The following is a 20479-nucleotide window of genomic DNA, read 5'->3' as shown; positions in this document are numbered from 1 at the left end:
GTTATTAATTTCTAACATATACAGCTGTTGTGGAAATTACTGTAAGATTTTTTAAAAATACATTTCAGATATTAAGATTTAAAGAAATATATTTTAGAAATTTGTTTTGAAATTTCCTATAAGGGGAAGGAGTTGGGATTTATGAATCACAATATGAATAAATATTCCTTATTTCTTGACATACTATTATTCATTGAATAGTTGAACCTCAAAATATAACAATCTTAAAGAAATTAATACTTAATCTAAAGAACTAAGCCTGATGACCAGGAGATCATGTATATACTTATATACAGGAGATCAACAATACTTCATGATGATCAATTTTGATGGACGTGACCCTCTTCAACAATGAGATGAAACAAATCACTTCCAATAGATCAGTAATGAATTGAACCAGCTATACCCAGTGAAAGAATTCTGGGAGATGACTATGACCATTACATAGAATTCCCAATCCCTTTATTTTTGTCTGCCTGCATTTTTTATTTCCTTCACAGCCTAATTGTACATTATTTCAAAGTCTGATTCTTTTTGTACAGCAAAATAACTGTATAGATATGTATACATATATTTTATTTAATTTATACTTTAACATATTTAACATGTATTGGTCAACCTACCATCTGGGGGAAGGGGAGGGAGAGGAGGGAAGGAGGGGGAAAATTGGAACAAAAGGTTTTGCAATTGTCAGTGCTGAAATGGATGAAACCCATGTATATATCTTGTAAATAAAAAGCTATAATAAAAAAGGAAGAAGAAGAAGAAGAATTAAGCCTGATAATCTATATGGGAAAAAAAAAAAACTGAATGAAGAATACCTATATTGCAGACTATGGTAAGCAGTTGTGTAGATATCTTGTTAAGCTGCTCTACCATTGCATCAACTGAACACAGGTTCTGTAGGTATATAGATGTAGTGTTCTTGTTAGTTTTCTGTAGGTCTCTGGACCAGCCTTCCTTTTAGCAAGTTAATCACTATGAGAATAACCAGGTGTTAAAGTCCAAATTCTTTACTGTCTCCTTGCCTGGGGCCAGGTTAGCTTTCTTGAGACCCTTCAGATGGGGCATTGGTCTCAGTGAGGGGAGCAAGAGGACAGGCCAGCCACCACGGTGGTGTAAGATGGAGTGAATCTATCTCTCCTTGGCTCTGAGAGCTTGAGCTCCCACCTCCACCCCTCTGTCTTCTCTGGTTCTGACTGTGGTTGAGTTTGTCCCAGCTTTATATGCTCTATGTTATTTATATCATAGGTGTGAATCTTGTGGAACTATATTAAGTACTAAGTACATGTACTAAACTAGAGAACTATTAATCACCATGCTAAACTAGATCACCATTGTCTTATCAACTCCACTGATTTAAACACCTTGTAAGAATCCTTGTTTCAAGTACAAGAGTTCTGGCCCATAACATATAGTGAGCTTAATCTTTAATTGAATAAAAAAAGAAAACAGACCAAATTCCAGAGCATATTCAATGAGCTCAAGGCACTCTTTGGAGTGAAAATCCAGCAATACTAAATGACTACAAAATTCTAGGGTATAATCATTTTCAATGGATCTAACTTGCAGATTATATAACTAATACATTAATCTTCTTGACTCCAAAACCAGGACCCTTTCCACTATTCCATGCTGCTTCTCTGTTTAATTTGTTATAATGCAACATAGAATGTTTTCCCATCTGTAGAATGAGACAGTTGATTTAGAAGATATTTAAATAATAAAATATTTTAAACATTCTTTGGTCCAATGTTAGAAGAAAAGAAAGATATTTTCTAAGAAAGTCCTATGAATATCTGTATCTTGTGTACTCCTGCTTCAGGGGACCCATCTGCAAAAGGGAGAAGCAGAGTAGGAATCTGTTTAGACTTTTGTTTCTGCTGTCTCTGATGGTACCGGTCATATTCTTATTGTACCACAAGTCTCCAGTGGTACTGTGACTTAATCACAGAAAAAAAATCAGCATCAGAGATAGTGCCTGTGCCTGCCTGATAGGAAAAGAGGGAGTCAGCTAAACAGAACCCTTCCTACATCTGCCTATACATACAACTTGATAGAGAAGAGAAAGAGTAGAGAAAGCTTACCCTTGACTTCTCATAGAATCACAACTTGGTGTCTCTGGCTTCATGCCATCTATATTCTGGGAAGGAAATTTCATAGTTATAAAATGGAGTGACATGCATAGTCAATATAGAGGTTGTAATGGTTACTAATATGTGAAATTTGTGTATTTGGCAATGGTGATTTAAATAGCTATATGACTACCCAATGTGTCTATTAACAAATCCAAGCTTAAAACATACCTGGAGCTGAGACTTCTTGAGAGAAGGAAACACAGAAAAAGGAGAGAGAGAGAGAGAGAGAGAAAGAGAGAGAGAGAGAGAGAGAGAGAGAGAGACAGACACAGACACAGAGAGACAGAGACAGAGAGAGGGACAGAAATAGAGACAGAGACAGAGAAGGAGGGAGGGAGGGAAGCAGGAAGGAAAAGAAAGAGACACAGAAGGGAGGTGTGGGGAGGAAAAGCTAATGAAATTGAACTGGTGTTTTTGATTCTCCACAACTGTGTATTCAAAAGAATCAAAACAGGCACCAAAGCTTAGTGTTTTTCAATTTGGAAAGAAATTTGTGCTTTAAAGATTAGCAAGTTTCCAAGCTGACATTGAATATTTCGAGCTTACAATAGGAAACATTGGCTAAACCAGAAACTGATGCCCAGGAAAAGAACATAGATTGCTTAAGTTCTGGTCATTCCTGGGGATTGACTGTTTCATTCTACAAATTTTGCCTATTGATATATACTAGAACAAATATTCAGGCCATGATTTTATGTAAGAGAAGTATAATGAAAAAGGCATAATATTCTTATTTCGATGTCTGTGATAAAGTAGAATGTGTTCACCTCCAAGAAGGAATTGTTTCTGGTTTGCAACAGAACCATGTGAAATATGCAATAAACTCCATGTTTTTTCTTCCTTTCACACACATGCATAGCAATACCTAGATCTTGGATTGTTTTTTCCCTGCACCCAGGCTGATGGAATTGGGCTCACTTAGGATTCATTAGCACCTAAGTTTTTTGGTTTTCTATAATCTATAAATCCATGTATATTCTATTATATTGCTAGAGGAAGATAGGATGTAGCTTAAAAACACTGGATAAAATTTTTTTTTAATGAAACAAAATATGTGTGAAGGCTTTCTTTATTACAAATTATGTTTTTTTTTTTTTTTCTGTCCTTGGCTCTCTTCCATATTTACCCACTGAGAAAGGAGTTATGACACCAATCTAGAATACAAGAAAGTTTGTGAAATAAAGAAAACTTCACTTTATAAAGCATGGTTTTCTGAATTCTTGGAATATGAAAAGAGAAGTTATAAAATGTCTGTGGGTTCTGAAGGGAAATAAATTCATAAAGACTAGTTGATTTTTCTATGCTTTCAAACATAACTCCCCTTTCTGTGATTTCTCCCTTTTCTTAATAGCTACCTAGAAAGTATATTGTATTGCCTAGTAGCATTTTAATTTAGGTCAATAAAAGATGTTTATCTATTTAGGGGCAGTTAGATGGCACAATGACATGAATTCAGTTTGGTCTCAGACACTTACTAGATGCATAATCCTGGGCAAGTCATCTAAACAGTCTTCCTCAGTTTTCTCATTTTTAAAATGGAGATAATCATAGCATCTACCTCCTAGAGTTTTGTGAGCATTAAATGAAATAATAATTGTAAAATACTTAGCACAGTGTCTGGCACATAGTAAGCATTATATAAATGTTAGCTTTCATCTGCCCTTACACACTTACTTGCTATGTGACCATGGGCAGTCTTTTAAACATGTTTACCTCACTTTCCTCATCTGCAAAGTAAGCTGGAGCTTAGTTTTGGGCACAATGGATAGAACACTGCCTCTGTAATGCTGGAAAAACTGAGGCAAGATAGAGATTAGAGAATTTTTAATATTTTATTTCAAAGGGAGAGATTTACTGGGACCAAATGGATCTATGGTTTGGTCCCAGGGATGAATGAGACTGTCATCTCCAAGAATCCAGCCAACAATGTGAGTTCTCTGAGTTCTATGTATGTATATATATATATATATATATATACATATACATACATACATACATACACACACATACACACATGTAGCTCAGCTTCAGGGGTAGATGGAGGCAGGGGCAGAGTCAGAGTGCTGAGAGTGGGAACACGGGACTATTAATCTGGTTCTGACAGGATGGGGGGAGGCATAGAGGACATTTGATAAATTGGGATTACAGAATGGGGAAAGGCACCCAACATTCTGATGATGCCTAAAATAGAAGGTCTTTCTCCTTATCTGGATCATCATCATTAGGATTAGATATTAACCTAATAGAGATTAGAGAGGGATGGTGTTGTAGGATTGACCAAAACAATTAGGAACTGAGGCAGAACAATTCAGGGAAACTGAGGCAGAACAATTTAGGGAAACTGAGTCAGGATAATAAAAGAGAACTGTGGCACAACCCCTCTAGAGCCAGGAGAACCTGAGTTCAAATCCCATCTTAGATGCTTGGCATTTACCAGCTGTGTGACCCTGGGCAAGTCACTTAATCCTGATTGCCTTGTGAAAGAAAGAAAAAATGTGTTGGAGAAACAAATGGCAAACCACTCCAATATCTTTGCCAAGGAAACCACAAGTGGGATCATAAAGAGTTGGCCATGACCAAAACAATGAACAACACTAAGTTCTGAAGGCATTTAAAGAGTCAGAGATTCTTGAAGGTCAGAAAAATTAGGGGAAGCTTCTTAGAAAAGGGGATATCTTGTTCACAGGAGATCTTTTTGTAGTGGCAAGGAAATGGAAATTGAATAGATACCTACCAGTTGCAGAATGGCTGAATAAATTATAGTATACAAATATAATATACAAGATCATTGTTCTATAAGAAATGGCGAGCAGACTGATTTCAGAAAAGCTTGAAAAGACTTAAATGAACTTAATGAAGTTAGTGGCAGTGCAGAGTTGTGGGAACCCCTTCTGCTCAGTACAGGTCCAATGTGAAAGAATTCACAAACCCAAAAAATTAGACTGGCAAAAAGAAATTTATTGGCACTGAGAAGTCAGCTTTTTGCTAGGAGGCTGACTTCCTCAGCGGCAAGGTCCTGACAGAGAAGTAAAAGTCTAGCAGAGAAATCCTGGCAGAGAGAGAGAGATAAGAGGGGTGTTAACTCTGAGAAGAGGGTGTCTTTTCAGCAGGTCCTGGCAGGCAGCTATGCCAAGGAGAAAGATGGGTTCCTTGGCCTGGCATGGTCCTGCTTTGGGGCCTCTGCAAAGAAATGAGCCCCAAGTTGTCCATTTTTATAAGGAATCTGAAACTGAGGTTTCAATTGAATGAGATTCCTTCAATGTTGTCACTGTCCCCAGGCCTAGATGAGACCACTTACTTGGAGTGGTCTTGAGCCAATTTTCAGCTCAATAGGGTTGGATAGAAATCTAGATCTCCAGCTAAATGAAATTACTTAAGTTTGAGCTAAATAGTGAGTGGTCCTGGGCCAATCTTAATGAAACCACTTAATTGCCCCCAAAAGCAGGTCCTTGTCAGTAGAATTTCAGGGCTCACCCCAAAGGTCAAGAAGAACAATTTCCAGGAGAACAGTTTTCAGGGTTTCCCCATCAAACTGATGCTGAGAGAAGTGAGCAGAATCAAGAGAACATTGTACACAATAACAGGAAGATTATGTGATGATAAAGTGTGATAGACTTGGCTCTTTTCAAAAATGAGGTGATTCAAGGCAATTCCCATAGACTTGTGATGAAAATGTAATGCCGGAGAAACTGAGGCAAGATAGAGTGTTTATAATATTTTATTTGAAAGGGAGAGATTTACTGGGACCAAATGGATCCATGGTTTGGTCCCAGGGCTGAATGAGACTATGGTCTCCAAGAATTTAGCAAACAATGTGAGTTCTCAATGACATTATATACATATGGCTCAGGCACAGGGGGTAGACGGAGGCAGGGGCAGAGTCAGGGTGCTAAGAGCCATAATGGAACTCTGACAGGGTAGGGGGAGCCACCAGAGATGGGGATGACATTAATGGGGAGAGGCATCTTGATAAGATGGTATCTGATATTCTGATAGATTGGGAGAGACATTCTGATATTCTAAAATATAAGATCTTTTGTTCTTATCAAATAATATTCTGATGATTCTGACTAACCCTCCTGATAGGGAGGGGTAGTTTTGCAGAATTTAGCAGAACAATTAGGTCACAATTCAGAGAAACTGAGGCAGGACAATGAGTCAGGATAATTAGGGAAACTGAGTCAGGATAATAAAAGTGAACTGTGGCACAACAAAAAGAGTCATCCGCATCTAGAGAAAGAACTATGGAGATTGAATAGTATTTTCACTTTATTTGTTGTTGTTTGCTTTTTTTTTCTTTCTCATGTTTTTCCCCCTTGATCTGATTTTTCTTGCACAGCATGACAAATATGGAAATATATTTAGAAGAATTGCACATGTTTAGCCTATATTGGATTGCTTACTATCTAGAGGAAGGGAGGAGAGAAAGGGAGCAAAATTTGCAAAACAAAGTTTTACAAAGGTGAATATTGAAAACTAGCCACATGTATTTGGAAAAGTAAAAAGTTGTTATTTTTTTAAAAGAAAAGGGTAGCTCTGTACTGGACCTTAAAAGATAGGAAGGAATTGTATTGTTGTGCCATAGTTCCCTTTTAATGTCCTGACCTAATTTCCCCATTGTCCTATTTACTCTGCCTCAGGTTATAACCTTTCCCTCTTCATGTTTGATGAGATAAAGGTTTTATATCTTTTAGGCTATAATCATTCCTTCTTAATGTTTGACAGGCTAAAAATAGCCATTTTATACATCATTAGAATATCAGTAACCTCTCCAGTACCTCCCTTCATTGTGTCATCCTAGGTACCTCCTCCCCATTAAGTTATTCCCATCCAATCCCTCCCCCATTATGTCATTGTTCTTATTATACTATAAAAATCTTGCTGTCCCTATACTCAGTATTGGATTCTTTGAGACCATAGTCTCATCCAGACCTGGAACCAACCATGGATCCGTTTGGTCACAATATATCTCTCTATTTAATAAACTATTAAATTGGTCTCTAATCTCTGTCCTGCTCAGTTTATCTGGCATTACAGTATAAGGGAAGTAGAAAAAGAAATACTGTTCAAGGAGGAAAGGAGCATGAGTGGAAGCACAGAGGCAGTTCATGTTCATTGGATAGAGTCTAGACCAACTTGATTAAAACCAAAGGTTCAATATTCAGAATTTTCTCTTTTTTGCACAATATTTGTTCAAACTGAGATAGAACAAGGAGATTTTGCCTCTTTCTCCCCATTCCAATAAAGAGTTTCAAAGTTCACTTACCTAGGACCAACAAGACTAGAATTACATGTCACTTATCAATAAGATTTGAGAAACCTTACAACTTCTCACCCAACATCCCCAAGTACCCACCTTATCCTCTGCTGCTCTCCCCTCTTAGTTTCTTGTGCTCCACTTTGTGTCCTCCTTTGTCTCAAGTGAGAAGCAGTTCGGTTCAATGGAATAAATTCCCTACATTTTTGTCTCTGCATCCCTAGTAGGCCACAGTGCCTGGTGCATCACAGGTACTTAATAAATGCTTATTCAATTGAGGTAAATTGGATTAAATTTTCAAAGGAGCCATTACAATATAATGATCACTCTTGCTTTATGAAAAGACTGAAAATTTTTTGAATGAAGGGATGACTTTATGCAAGAACAGTGATGAGAAAATCATGAAGTGGGAGGATGGAAAGAATGATGTAATTATACCTTTCAGATCCTTTGATTTACTTCATGAAAGCAACAATAGGTTTCTTCTTTGATATAGGTTCTTTATAGAAGGAGTAGAGCTGAGAGCAATAGAAGTTATCCAATTTAACAAGAAGACTTATTAAAAAGCCATGGACAACTATTTTATTTCTCTAAATGCCTCTCTTTATCTTCACAGCAAAGTAATCCATGTCTTCTTAAAACACACATACACGCCTGCACACGCACATGCACATACTTTTAATTTCTTCTATACTGGATGTTATATAAATAGAAGAGAGAATCTTGAGATAATGAGGTATTAAGAAATTGTGCTGTATGAAGTATATGTACTATCTTTCAGTTCTGTTATGGCTACTGGCTAACCACAAAACCACCAATTTATAAAGATTTGCAATTAAATAGTGGGGAAGACTTGATCACTTTTGCCTCTAGCAATTTCCCTAATACAAGGACAGCACTACAGATGTTTAAAAACATGCATCAAGTCTTTTATTAGTTTTATCTTTTCCAACAAAACACACCCAGGTCCATCAATCATATTTCATATGGCATGATTTCTTAATACCTCATTATCTCTAGATTCTCTCTTCTAAGAAACTTATACTTTATTAATATTCTTCTTAAAGTAATATTCTCCTCAAATGTAATTTGTAGATGGCATTAATCCTGTCAAAAAAACATAAGAACAATTATGATCTAATCACTAGTTTTATTTCTGCAGCCATCTTTAGTAGATGATAATTTTGGCTCATATTAACTGTTTAAACAACTTTTTGAAAAAACTTTTTTTTCATACAAACTACTGCTAACCCAGAAATCCCCTGTCATGTCATTTTTCAGATCATATTTTCAATTGTAAGTATCATATTGCTTGTTTCAGTCTAATAATTCAGCCTTTTGAAATTATTTTTAATCTTAATTCTGTTATGTACTCCAATATCTAGGCCTGTCACTGTTAAACTATTAAATAAATAATTTTTTTCCCATTTTTGTTTTTAAATTTAATTTTATGTATAAACTTATTTATTTATTTTTTGAACTTAAATAGAAAAAAAAAAAAAGAAAAAATTTGCCATGTGCACAACAAAACATGAGAGGATTCAAAAATAAAGCAATAAATTTCCATTTCAAGAAAGCCTATATAATAAATACTACACATTGTGTTCAGGGCCATCCATCTTTTCTTTGCTTCTTTGTAGGTTTTCTTTTGTTCTCTACTGTACACTTTTATGTGTTTTTTTTTTCCCTTTTCCCTTCTCCCCACCCCCACTGGGCCCAAAAGGCTACAATTAAGCATGGATATACACCACACGTGTGTGTGTGTGTGTACGTGTACGTGTACGTGCGCATATATGTGTGTGTACACATATATGTATAATACATATGTCACATACACACAAACATATATGTGCATATATAGAAATATCTCTATACACATATACATTCATATGTATCTATGTAAGCCCATACAATGCTTGTTTGTCCTTTGTTTTTCTGAAAGTAGATAGCATCTTTCTTCTTAAATCCAAGTTTTTCCATATTTTTCTTATTCACAAAGTCATCCTTTCCTACACCACAGCAATATTCCAACCTTATATTGTATAATTGTTTTTAATAGTCTAAAACAATATCGATTAATATTTCTAATAATAGTTTCCCTATTTTTCTCTTTTGATTAAATCTGTTTTAACTTTTACTTTATCTGAGATCATGATTATTACACCTGCTTTTTTTTTTTAACAAAATAAATTATTCTATTAATCTTTATTTTATAATTGTGTTTATCTCTTAATTCCTATCCCTCCTGACTCCTTTATTTCTATTAGCTACCTTGCCCTTCTATTGCTTAATCTACCCCCTCTCTAAGGAACCCTCTCTTGTCCTCAAGGATCCTTGAAAGAGTTCTCCCTTACCCTATCCCTTTTTATCCCATTTCCATTTATCTACCTACTTTAATATCATTTATGTTACTCAATACATCCTTCTATACCATCCCTCTTATTCCATTTCCTCACCCTTTTATTTTTTTTATAAATTTAAAAGACTTTTATTCTCTTTTAAATGTACATATTGTTCTCTCTTTAACCCTGATCTGATATGAGTAGTGTTTCCTTTAAATATCCCTTCCTTATTCTTTCCCCCACTTTAACCCCTTACCCTCTTATTTCTTTCTGAATTTAGAAGATTTTTATACTCTTCTACATATCTATGTTGCTCCCTTTTTAACCCATTCCCACTGAGAGTAGGGTTCCAGATTTACCAGCCTTCCTCTCATCTCATTCCTCTGTCAAATCTTACTCTCACCTCATTTTTATAATTACTCTTTTTACCTTTTCCTATGTGGTTTTGTTTTTAGAATCACATCATACTCAGCCTTACCCCAATCTTTTTTTGAACTACCATTATTAGTGACAATTGTATGGAATCCTATCCATTTATTTATAAATATAAAGCTGATAAGCTCTACTAAATTTTCATTAAAGATATTGATAAAAATGTTGATTATGAGAGAGCATTAGATAGCGCTAAGCCCATTCTGCACCTAAATGAGAAAAGACTAAACTCATCATTAATCTATTCACTCTTATATTAGCAGCAATTCAGAATCATATGATATTTTATAACTCATAGCAAGGTCACAGAACATAATGGATAGAGAGCCTACCTTGAAGCCATTAATACCTGGATTCAAATTTTAGCTTTGACAGGGACTGATTTTGTGAATGTCATGACCTCCCCATATCCTAGGCCACTCTGAAATACTATAAATTGCAGAGAAGTATATATCTGCTTTGGTAGAATGAGCTTCCTCACCTGCGATTTTCCTTTGTCAATGAAATCATTGTTCCAGTCCTTTACAATCCATAAATGTCATTTTGGTGTCTATCTCCTGTCTTTACAAGAACAAGAATTTTGCAAGATAAATCAGGCAAAATATTTTCACACACTTACAAAGAGGTAAACTGAAGCTTAATGACAAGCTTTTTTCCTATATCTACTGTCAGTGAATATATTTATCTGAATCTAGGTTCATTGTATTTCTTAGGTAATACATCTGTCTCTTTGACATTATCTAACATTAATATCCTCTGATGAGACTTTTTCCAAATAACAGTTATCCAAAACAGTGGTGTCACACTCAGATAGAAACAGGGATCACTTAACTATCTATACACCAGCATCCCAGCAGACTATGAAAACTATGGATTGATATTATCTATGTCTTATGGTCTTTTTATTTATTTCATTAAGTATCTCCCAATTATATTGCAATCTGGTTCAGTTGCACTGAAAAGGTCTAGGGATTATGTATTTAATATCTCTGGTGGAACAAGATTTTTTTAAGCTAAATATTTTATTATTATTATTATAGCTTTTTACTTACAAGATATATGCATGGGTAATTTTTCAGCATTGACAACTGCAAAATCTTTTGTTCCAACTTTTCCCCTCCTTCCCTCTATCCCTTACCTCAGATGGCAGGTTGACCAATACATGTTAAATATTTCAGAGTATAAGTTAAATACAATATATGTATACATGTCCATACAGTTATTTTGCTGTACAAAAAGAATCGGACTTTGAAATAGTGTACAATTAGCCTATGAAGGAAATCAAAAATTCAGGCAAACAAAAATAGAGGGATTGGGAATTCTATGTAGTGGTTCATAGTCATCTCCCAGAGTGAAGAAGATATTTTTTTGAGCTGGGGGAGGGATTAGAGGAGATAGGGAAGTGCTATATTCAAAGCACAGGACATTCCTGGAGGAAGGCAGGCTTAGGCAGATAGCTCAGGGCTGAAAGGAAGGATGGGCAGAGTGGGACCCAATAGAGGAGGAAGTGGACATTCAAAGAGCATTGCAGAGGCTTCAAAGCTGGTCTCTGCTTAAAAACTGTAGTTCCAGTGACTTTAGTTTACCTCAAAGTTCAATAATAAATTCCTTCCTTTGGCATTTAAAGATCCTTACAATTTGGTCCCTTACTAACTTTTTAGTTTTCTTAACATATAATTCCCATTCTTCCCTCTAACTAGGTGGCCCAGTGAATAATAGCACACTGGGCCTGGAAGTCAGGAAGATCTGACTTAAAATTTAGTCTCAGATACTTATTAGCTATATGATCCTGGTCAAGTCATTTATTCCTGTTTGCCTCAGTTTCCTCATATGAACTGGAGAAAGAAATGACAAATCACTGCAGCATCTTTGCCAGAAAGATCCTAAAAGGGGTGATAAAGTGTCAGTCATGACTGAAAATAACTAAACAATATAAACTCTCCAGTGCAGTCATACTGACCTGCTTAGTGCTCTTCTTCCAGCATGATATTCATCATCTCTATCTTGGTGTCTCTGCATCTTCTGAAGGCATGCTTTCAGTGCTGCTTCTTGGTTTCCCTAGCTTCCTTCAAGAGACTTACTTAGCTCATGCTGCTTTTTGCCAGAGATTCCATCAGCTGTTTGTAACTTCCCAACAAAAAATAATTAGTGATTGTTTTGTATGTTTAACATAGACTTATACCATACTTCTCCAGAAGAACGTGAAGTCCTTAAAGGCAGGGATTGTAGTGCTTGGCACATAGTAAGTGCTTAATAAATGTTTGCTCATTGATGTGCAGTCATGTGAAAAAGCATCTTAATAAGCTACTTCTTTTTGATGTAAAGGCCAGCAGCACCTTATCCAAAACTGGAAGCCAAAATGAGATAGCATGAAATTGTCTTTCCTAGAGTGAAATATGTTTAAGAGTCCTCCCTTAAAGACAAATAAGTGAAATTAAATGACCTTCCAGGATCCCTCCAAGACTTGATTTTCTGCTTCCCTGAATCAGGAAATTTGAATGTTGAATGTGGTTATGTATGTGTATTCTAAAAGCATCTGGTTGTATACACTAGACAATTGATTAGATCTGAGATTTCATAAATCAAGGGATAGAGATAAGCAGTGCTATACTATAGTGACAGTCAATAAGTTTCTATGTGATCAATTTCCTTTTGGAGCTTTAGTAACACAGCTTTTCTCACTTGAAAGATAAGTGAGAATCAATGACAGGTTATGAATAGGAAATTAGCTATGGAGGTTCTGATGACTGCTATTGATTTATGATCATTCTCATTTCCTTTACAGCTGTCTGTAGATTCCCGTGTCAAAATGGAGGAGTTTGCCAAAGGCCCAATGCATGTACCTGCCTAGAAGGCTGGATGGGACGCCTCTGTGAAGAACGTGAGTATCTTTTATTAACAACCTCTAGAGAGGATATGTGAATGTATATACCTAGAGGAAAAACATGAACGTCTCCCATAACAGAATCATATATGGTAAATGTGTGTGTGCATGTGTGTAGCATCAGAGAACTTGTCTGGAGTCAGAAGGTTATCTTGAGAATGAGCTCTGCTTTTGTAGTAATTTATTTTATTTGGTGACTAAAATGGAGTGGAAGAATAGCACAGTAGATAGAAAAATCACCTTGACCTTTTTGTATGAAAAATATTTATAGCAACTCTTTTTATGGAGGCTAAGAATTAGAAATCAAATGGATGCCCATCAATTGGGTTCTGGCTAAAAAAGCTGTGATATATGATTGTAATAGAATATTATTGTGCTATAAGAAATGACAAGCAGTACTGATTTCAGAAAAACCTGAAAAGATTTATCTGAACTGATAAATGGTAAAATGAACAGAACCAGGAGAACCATTATACACAGTAATAACAATATTGTTTGATGACAAACTGTGAATGACTTAGCTATCTCAGCAATACAATGATCTAAGATGATCCCAAAAGACTAATAATGAAGCATACTTTCTACCTCTAGAGAAAGAATTGTATTGATTGACTATAGAATGAAGTAAATTGTTTTTAATTTTCTTTCTTTCTTTTTCTTTTATTGGACTCTTCTTGTACAAAATGACTACTATGGGAATGTTTACATAATTGCACATGTGTAACCTGTATCTGATTGTTTATCATCTCTCCCTCCCCCAAGGGGTGAGTGATGAAAGCGATAGAATTTGGTGCTCAAAACTTTAAATAAAAATGTTTTGTTTTTTTTTTTTTAAAGAAAGAGAGAAAAGCCACTTTAGAATCAGAAAAACTTAGATTCAGGTCTTGTGTATGATACATACTGGCTATGTTACCCTGGGCAAATTGTTTAACTTCTCCAAGCAATTCTCTGAGACTGTAAGTTGCTCAGTCAGTAAGTTACTCATATGGACTAATAGGAATTTCCTTATCAGGAATTCCCTACAGCTCTAATTTCATTGAGAACAAAGTAGTGGGGCAGCTAGGTAGTGCAGTAGAGAGAGCACCAGCTCTGAAGTCAGGAGGACCTGAGTTCAAATCTGATCTCAGACACTTAACATTTTCTAACTGTGTGATCCTTGGCAAGTCACTTAACCCCAACTGCCTCAGAAAAAAAAAAAAAAAAAAAAAAAAAAAAAAAAAAAAAAGAAAGAAAGAAAGAAAGAATGAACAAATGACCACCACCACCAACAATAATAGTTCTAACCCATAACTTCTAACCACTCTAAGCCCTATTTTCCTCCCTCAAAAAAAAAAATTTTAAATTGGGCACTTGGCTACATGTATGGACAGTAGTTTTATCCTATTTTGCCACCATTAAATTTGTGGACTATAGAATCATAGAATATAATTTTGGCTTCAGATATTAAATTCTAGCTATCTAAAATTCATATCTCATCCAATACAAGGGAAGAGTATAGCTTTCTTATGGAGAGGTGCTTATAATAAAGTTCTTAAGTACATAAATTTAGAGTTGGGAATGTCCATACCATTCTTAGTATAACTAAAACTAAAGCTAAGAAGTTAAATGATTTGCCTGAGGTCACATAGCTAATAAGTAATAAAGCCAGGATTCAAATCTAGCACCTGTCTGTTGCCTTCTACCTATAAACAATTCCTAGGCCCTCTTTTTTCTTACCACATGTAGAGAGGGGCAAGTATATCATATTTGCCATTGTTATTAGTTACTTCTGCCAAATATCTTGCTTATTAGGAAAAATTTAGACATTTCATTAAGGATATAGTTCTTCTTACTTAAGAAAACTAGGAAGTTGGCTAGTGTTTTAAAATATCATTCCTTTTTAAATTGCAATTTGTAGTCCTTAATTAAAAAGTAGAAACATCCCTCTTCTTATGAGAGTGTTAAACTTCCCAATTTCATTGACATTGATATATATGAACCATAAAAAGAAACAGATTTCTGTGGGTAGGATTCATTAGTTCATCCAAATGAACTTATATCAAGACATTTTTTGAAGTGCCTCTTGCCTTAAGAAACAATAATATAATCAGGCTCTCATAGAAATCTTCTAACAAAAGTGTGATCATTTTAAACTAAATCAAAAAAGAACTTAACCTAATGAAAATATTTTTATTTGATAAACCAACTTGCCAGAGCACTGACACACATTTATGTGTTTTCTTTACCTTAAATGTTTAATTCATCTTCTTTATTAATATATGCTATAACAAAAAAAAAGAAATATTTGCTCATTGAAGCCTATCTGATAACCCAGTCCATCTTGTTAACCCAAGCTATCTATTGACATTCATTTCAACCCACCTGTAGCTTTTAGTTAGCTGTCTGAGTCTCAGATCAGTTAAGTAATGTATGTTCACACAGCTACTATTAGAGGTAATATTTGAACTCAGGTCCTCCTGATATCAAGTCTAACATTCTCTCCATTAGGCCAGGTTGAATCTCTATAACCAAAGTTGTAAAGGTAGGCAAATATGGTAAATCTGTTTGTTTGTAAATATCATTCAAAAACACAAAACAATAAACCCATGTCTGGACTATTTATTGATTTATTATTTCTCTTGGGACTGGTCTTTCACCCAGTTTTGAATCTATCTAAGTTGCATCATTTTGCAAATATCTCTCTATGTCATTTTTGTTTATCTGTCATTATTTCTATACCTCTAGCTACAGTGTCTGCATCAGACCTGTATGGACAGTGAGTTTTCAAGATCATTAAACAGCCTGACTAGTGAAAATGTCAAGGCTCATTTTCTTAGCAGTGTTTAATAAAGCCCTTCATCTTAGGAAACCAGTTTTATACTCATGGCATTGTGATCTGCCAACTTGACTTAAGCTGTAGTTCTAAACATATCAAAAGGAAAAGACAGCTGGTTTACTACGTGCTATTTCTGAAGACATACAGAGGGACTGCAGTGGCAAGGGAAGGTCTAGCAATTTCTAAGAAATGTTTTCACCACTTTTATAAACATTCATACCTACAAATGAAGAGAGTATTTTAACATCAGAGCAGGACTCCCTGAGATTTATTAAAATATAATATATATTCAGAGAGCAAGGGGCTTTAGCAAAACCAGACTGTCTAATTTAGTCTGGTTCATCTCACAGAAGAAGAAAAAGCATTAGTACATGGCTGGCTTAGCATCTCAGGAAGCAGTCAGGCTCGGTTAGATCCTTACATACAGCTGCATATCTCTGAGCAGGCAGACATGGTAGAGGAAAAAAAAAAAAAGAATCACAGCCAAATACTAGGAATATAAAAATAAAGTTTCTTGGTTATTGTTTTAAATATTCTAGGTGCAATGAAATGCTGTGCCTCAGGATTGTGAGGCTTTTTGCCTCAGTTTCTTCATCTGTAAAATGACCTGGAGAAGGAAATGGCAAATTCAGTATCTCTACCAAGAAAACCTCAAATGGGTCATAAAGAGTTAGATATGACTGAAAAACACAATAGTTTTTAGCTTCTATATACTAAATCTCAAGGAAACTCAAGGCAGACCTCTGTTTGGTGCCTAGAAATTCTATCCTACTCATAAATAAATATTTGGAGTGTTCAGAAGGGATAAGGATCCATTTGATTATTCTATCGACATTCCAAAATATGTAAACTCTTAATTCAACTTTTATTCTAATTACCAGAATATAGCTGTTATATGTATGATCCCTGAATCCCTCCACCCTTCATTAGCTTATTTGGATACTATGTTGTCTGTATGAATGTTATTCATAAAACTGCTACTTGTGGAAGGATAATAAGAACGTGTCAGTCTTCATCCCTGTGTCTATGAAGTCAGCACATACACACACACACACACACACGCACACACATGAATAGGGGTCAACCATTCATTCATGGTATAGATACCAAATGAATCCCAAAACAGAAATAAAGGCATAGGTATGGAGAGAATCCACCTGTCCATATGCTATACTGCTCCAATCATACAAACTCAATCCTCTAGACCAGGAGCTCTTAAACTGTAGTCCACATAGCTGCTTCCAAAGGGTCCATGGATAGATTTCATGTTACTTTGCCCCCATTAACTCCCCCCAAAATGCTAGATTTAAATCCAAGGAATAGGCTCAAATCAAGGCTCTGTCTCTTCCTACCTACATGAACTCTGAGCAAGTTAACTCTTGGACCTCTGTTTCTTTATCTGAAAAAATCAATGACTAATTACAATACCTAAAATCTGCAAACATATTGATCACTTATTTGTTAATTGATTAGATGAAATTTGAATATTCTTTCATATCTAAATCTACACAATGTAGATAATACTGTTTAATGTTAATGTTCCTTAGGATAATGGAGAACAAAATTCTTAAACGCTAATGAAGTATAACTTATTGTTTTAACAATACTCAAGAAATAAAACAGGAGACCCTATTCAAGAACAGAGTGAGTTACCTCATGTCCTGGTTCCAAATCAGTTTTGATGATAAAGTTTCTTATACATAATGACTTTTTGTAATATGGAAAATGTACAACTATGGTTTTACATTAGAGTATAATTTGATTTACTCCCCTTAGAAATAATGATCATTACTAAAGAAAGGAAAGGGACTTGTATGTGCCAAAATGTTTGTGGCAGCCCTGTTTGTAGTGGCTAGAAGCTGGAAAATGAAAGGATGTCCATCAATTGGAGAATGGTTGAGTAAATTGTGGTATATGAATGTTATGGAATATTATTGTTCTGTAAGGAATGATCAGCAGGATGAATACAGAGAGGACTGGTGAGACTTACATGAACTGATGCTGAGTGAAATGAGCAGAACCAGGAGATCATTATATACCTCAACAACGATACTGTTTGAGGATGTATTCTGATGGAAGTGGATCTTTTCGATAAAGAGAGCCTTAATTGATCAAAGATGGACAGAAGCAGCTACACCCAGAGAAAGAACACTGGGAAATGAATATAAACTGCTTGCATTTTTGTTTTTCCTCCCGGGTTATTTATACCTTCTGAATTCAATTCTCCCTGTGCAACAAGAAAACTGTTCGGTTCTACACACATATATTGTATCTAGGATATACTGCAACCCATTCAACATGTAAAGGACTGCTTGCCATCTGGGGGAAGGGGTGGAGGGAGGGAGGGGAAAAATCGGAACAGAAGTGAATGCAAGGGATAATGCTGTAAAAAATTACCCTGGCATGCGTTCTATCAATAAAAAGTTATTAAAAAAAAAAGAAATAATGATCATTTATTCATCTTTGTGTATTTTTTAAATCTTGTCTTTTTCTGCTTTTTTCAGCAATTTGTATTCTTCCCTGTCTGAATGGTGGCCGCTGTGTGGCACCATATCAGTGTGAATGCTCAGCTGGGTGGACAGGCTCCCGCTGTCATACAGGTAGGCTTCCTTTGGCAGCTTACAAAAGTTGTAAAGAATTAAATACACTATATTTTGAGTTCCTTAATTCTTCTCTTTGAAGGCTGAACATACACAGATTAACAATACTTAGACTTGGATATCTAGATGTAATTGAGATGTACCAGCCATTAGCAGGAATTCAGTCCAATCAATAGAATTTTATTACATACTTCCTTGTTATATAGAACTATGGTGTCATGTATATGCTAGGCAAGATTTGGAGATCAAAAAGACATCCTTCCTACCTTCATGAAGTTTAGTATCTGGAGTGGGGGCATATGGAACAAATTAGACATGAATAATTCCAGCCCTTTTTATTTACCTACCTATGATCCTTTATTTTGATCCAATCTTGGCATTTTCCCAAAGAATTGCAGGGAATTTCCAAAAAGGAAAATATTTCATTTTAAATGATCTAAACCATGTAAATAGAAGCAATTTTGTTTCACTGAAATGTATGTAAAAACATCACTTGGGGAAAAAAATGATTTGTATTAATTAGTATAAAAACAGATGGTCAGGGTAACTAGGTGGCACAGTGGATAGAGCACCAGCCCTGAAGTCTGAGTTCAAATCTAGCCTCAAACATATAACATTTCCTAGCTGTGTGACTCCGGGCAAGTCACTTAACCCCAATTGCCTCAAAAGAAAAAAAATTATGACAAATCATCTAGAAAGGCAATAATTTCCAGTTTTCCACTGAAAATAAATCTGACAGAGACTTAAAAAAAAAAAAAAAGAAAGAAAAGGATTTTCTAGATTTTTGGTTTATTAAATAATAAGCAAATGTTTTTTATTAATTGGGTATGATAAAACCCCAAAAAGGGTGACTGAATTTTACAGCAATTTGGATAAATATTTCGATTTAGACAGACTTATTTACTTATCCACATTTCTTTTTGTATCCAAAACTGAACTCATCATCCTTCACTCAATACCAATTCCCTTTCAAAAGGGCACGATTTTTTGTACTTGTTACCACAAATTCTTCTGAGTAATCTTGAAGTAAATTCTTGACTTTTGCCTCTCTTCTGTCCCTTCTATGAGAATCTTTATATCTCCTCAAGCCTCTATCCAGATGTCCTCTATAATTTCTCTTGGATATTTCCCTTCCTCTCCATTTGAAATACCATCACTATCACATTCAAATGCCATAACTTATTCAGCCATTTCTCAACTAATGGGTATTCACTCAATTTTTAATTCCTTACTACCACAAAAAGAGCTGCTACAAACATTTTTGCATATGTCCTTTTCCCCTCTTTTATGATTTCTTTGAGATACAACCCAAATAGTAACACTCTTGGATCAAAGATTATGTACAGTTTGGGCATAGATCCAAATTGCTCTCCAGATTGGTTGGATCATTTCACAAGTCCACCAACAATGAATTTAGTGTTCCAGTTTTCTCATATCCCCTCCAACATTTATTATCTTTACATGTCATCTTAGCCAATAGGAGAGGTGTGCAATTATACTTCAGAGTTGTTTTAATTTACATTTTTCTAATCAAAGGTGATTTACAGCATTTTTTTCATATGAATATAGCTTTAATTTCTTCATCTGAAAATTTTCTGTTCAAATTCTTTAGCCAATTATCAGTTGGGGAATGATTTGTATTCTTATAAATATGACCCTAAATTCTATATATTTTAGAAATGAGGCCTTATCAGAAACACTGGCTATAAAAATTATTTTCCAGATTTCTGCTTCTTTTCTATTCTTGGCTGCATTGGGGTTTTTTTTATGCATAATCTTTTAAATTTGATGTAATCAAAATTATCCAGTTTACATTTTATAATATTCTCTAGTTCTTATTTGGCCATAAATTCCTCCTTTCTCCATAGATCTGACAGTTAGGCTGTGCCTTGTTCTACTAATTTACTTATAGTATTATTCTTTATGTCTTAATCATGAACCATTTTCACCTTATCTTGATGTAGAGAGTGAGATATTGGTCAATATCTACTTTCTACCATATAATTTTCCA

At 35.1% G+C, this 20479-nt stretch overlaps 1 protein-coding gene across 1 annotated transcript in view; it reads left to right on the top strand.

Annotated features, from left to right (window-relative positions):
- SVEP1 (sushi, von Willebrand factor type A, EGF and pentraxin domain containing 1) overlaps nt 1-20479 on the top strand; it is a 362611-nt gene that overhangs the window by 334475 nt on the left and 7657 nt on the right. The window contains exons 45-46 of the mRNA XM_051962558.1: nt 12955-13050; nt 18373-18468. Coding sequence (XP_051818518.1) covers nt 12955-13050; nt 18373-18468 — 192 coding nt within the window. The remainder of the gene's footprint in view (nt 1-12954; nt 13051-18372; nt 18469-20479) is intronic.

The sequence above is a fragment of the Antechinus flavipes genome, chromosome 1 (genome assembly GCF_016432865.1).
Source record: "Antechinus flavipes isolate AdamAnt ecotype Samford, QLD, Australia chromosome 1, AdamAnt_v2, whole genome shotgun sequence".
Lineage (NCBI taxonomy): Eukaryota > Metazoa > Chordata > Mammalia > Dasyuromorphia > Dasyuridae > Antechinus > Antechinus flavipes.
Note: the sequence above shows the minus strand (reverse complement) of the source record. Positions and strands in the feature narration are given on the sequence as shown.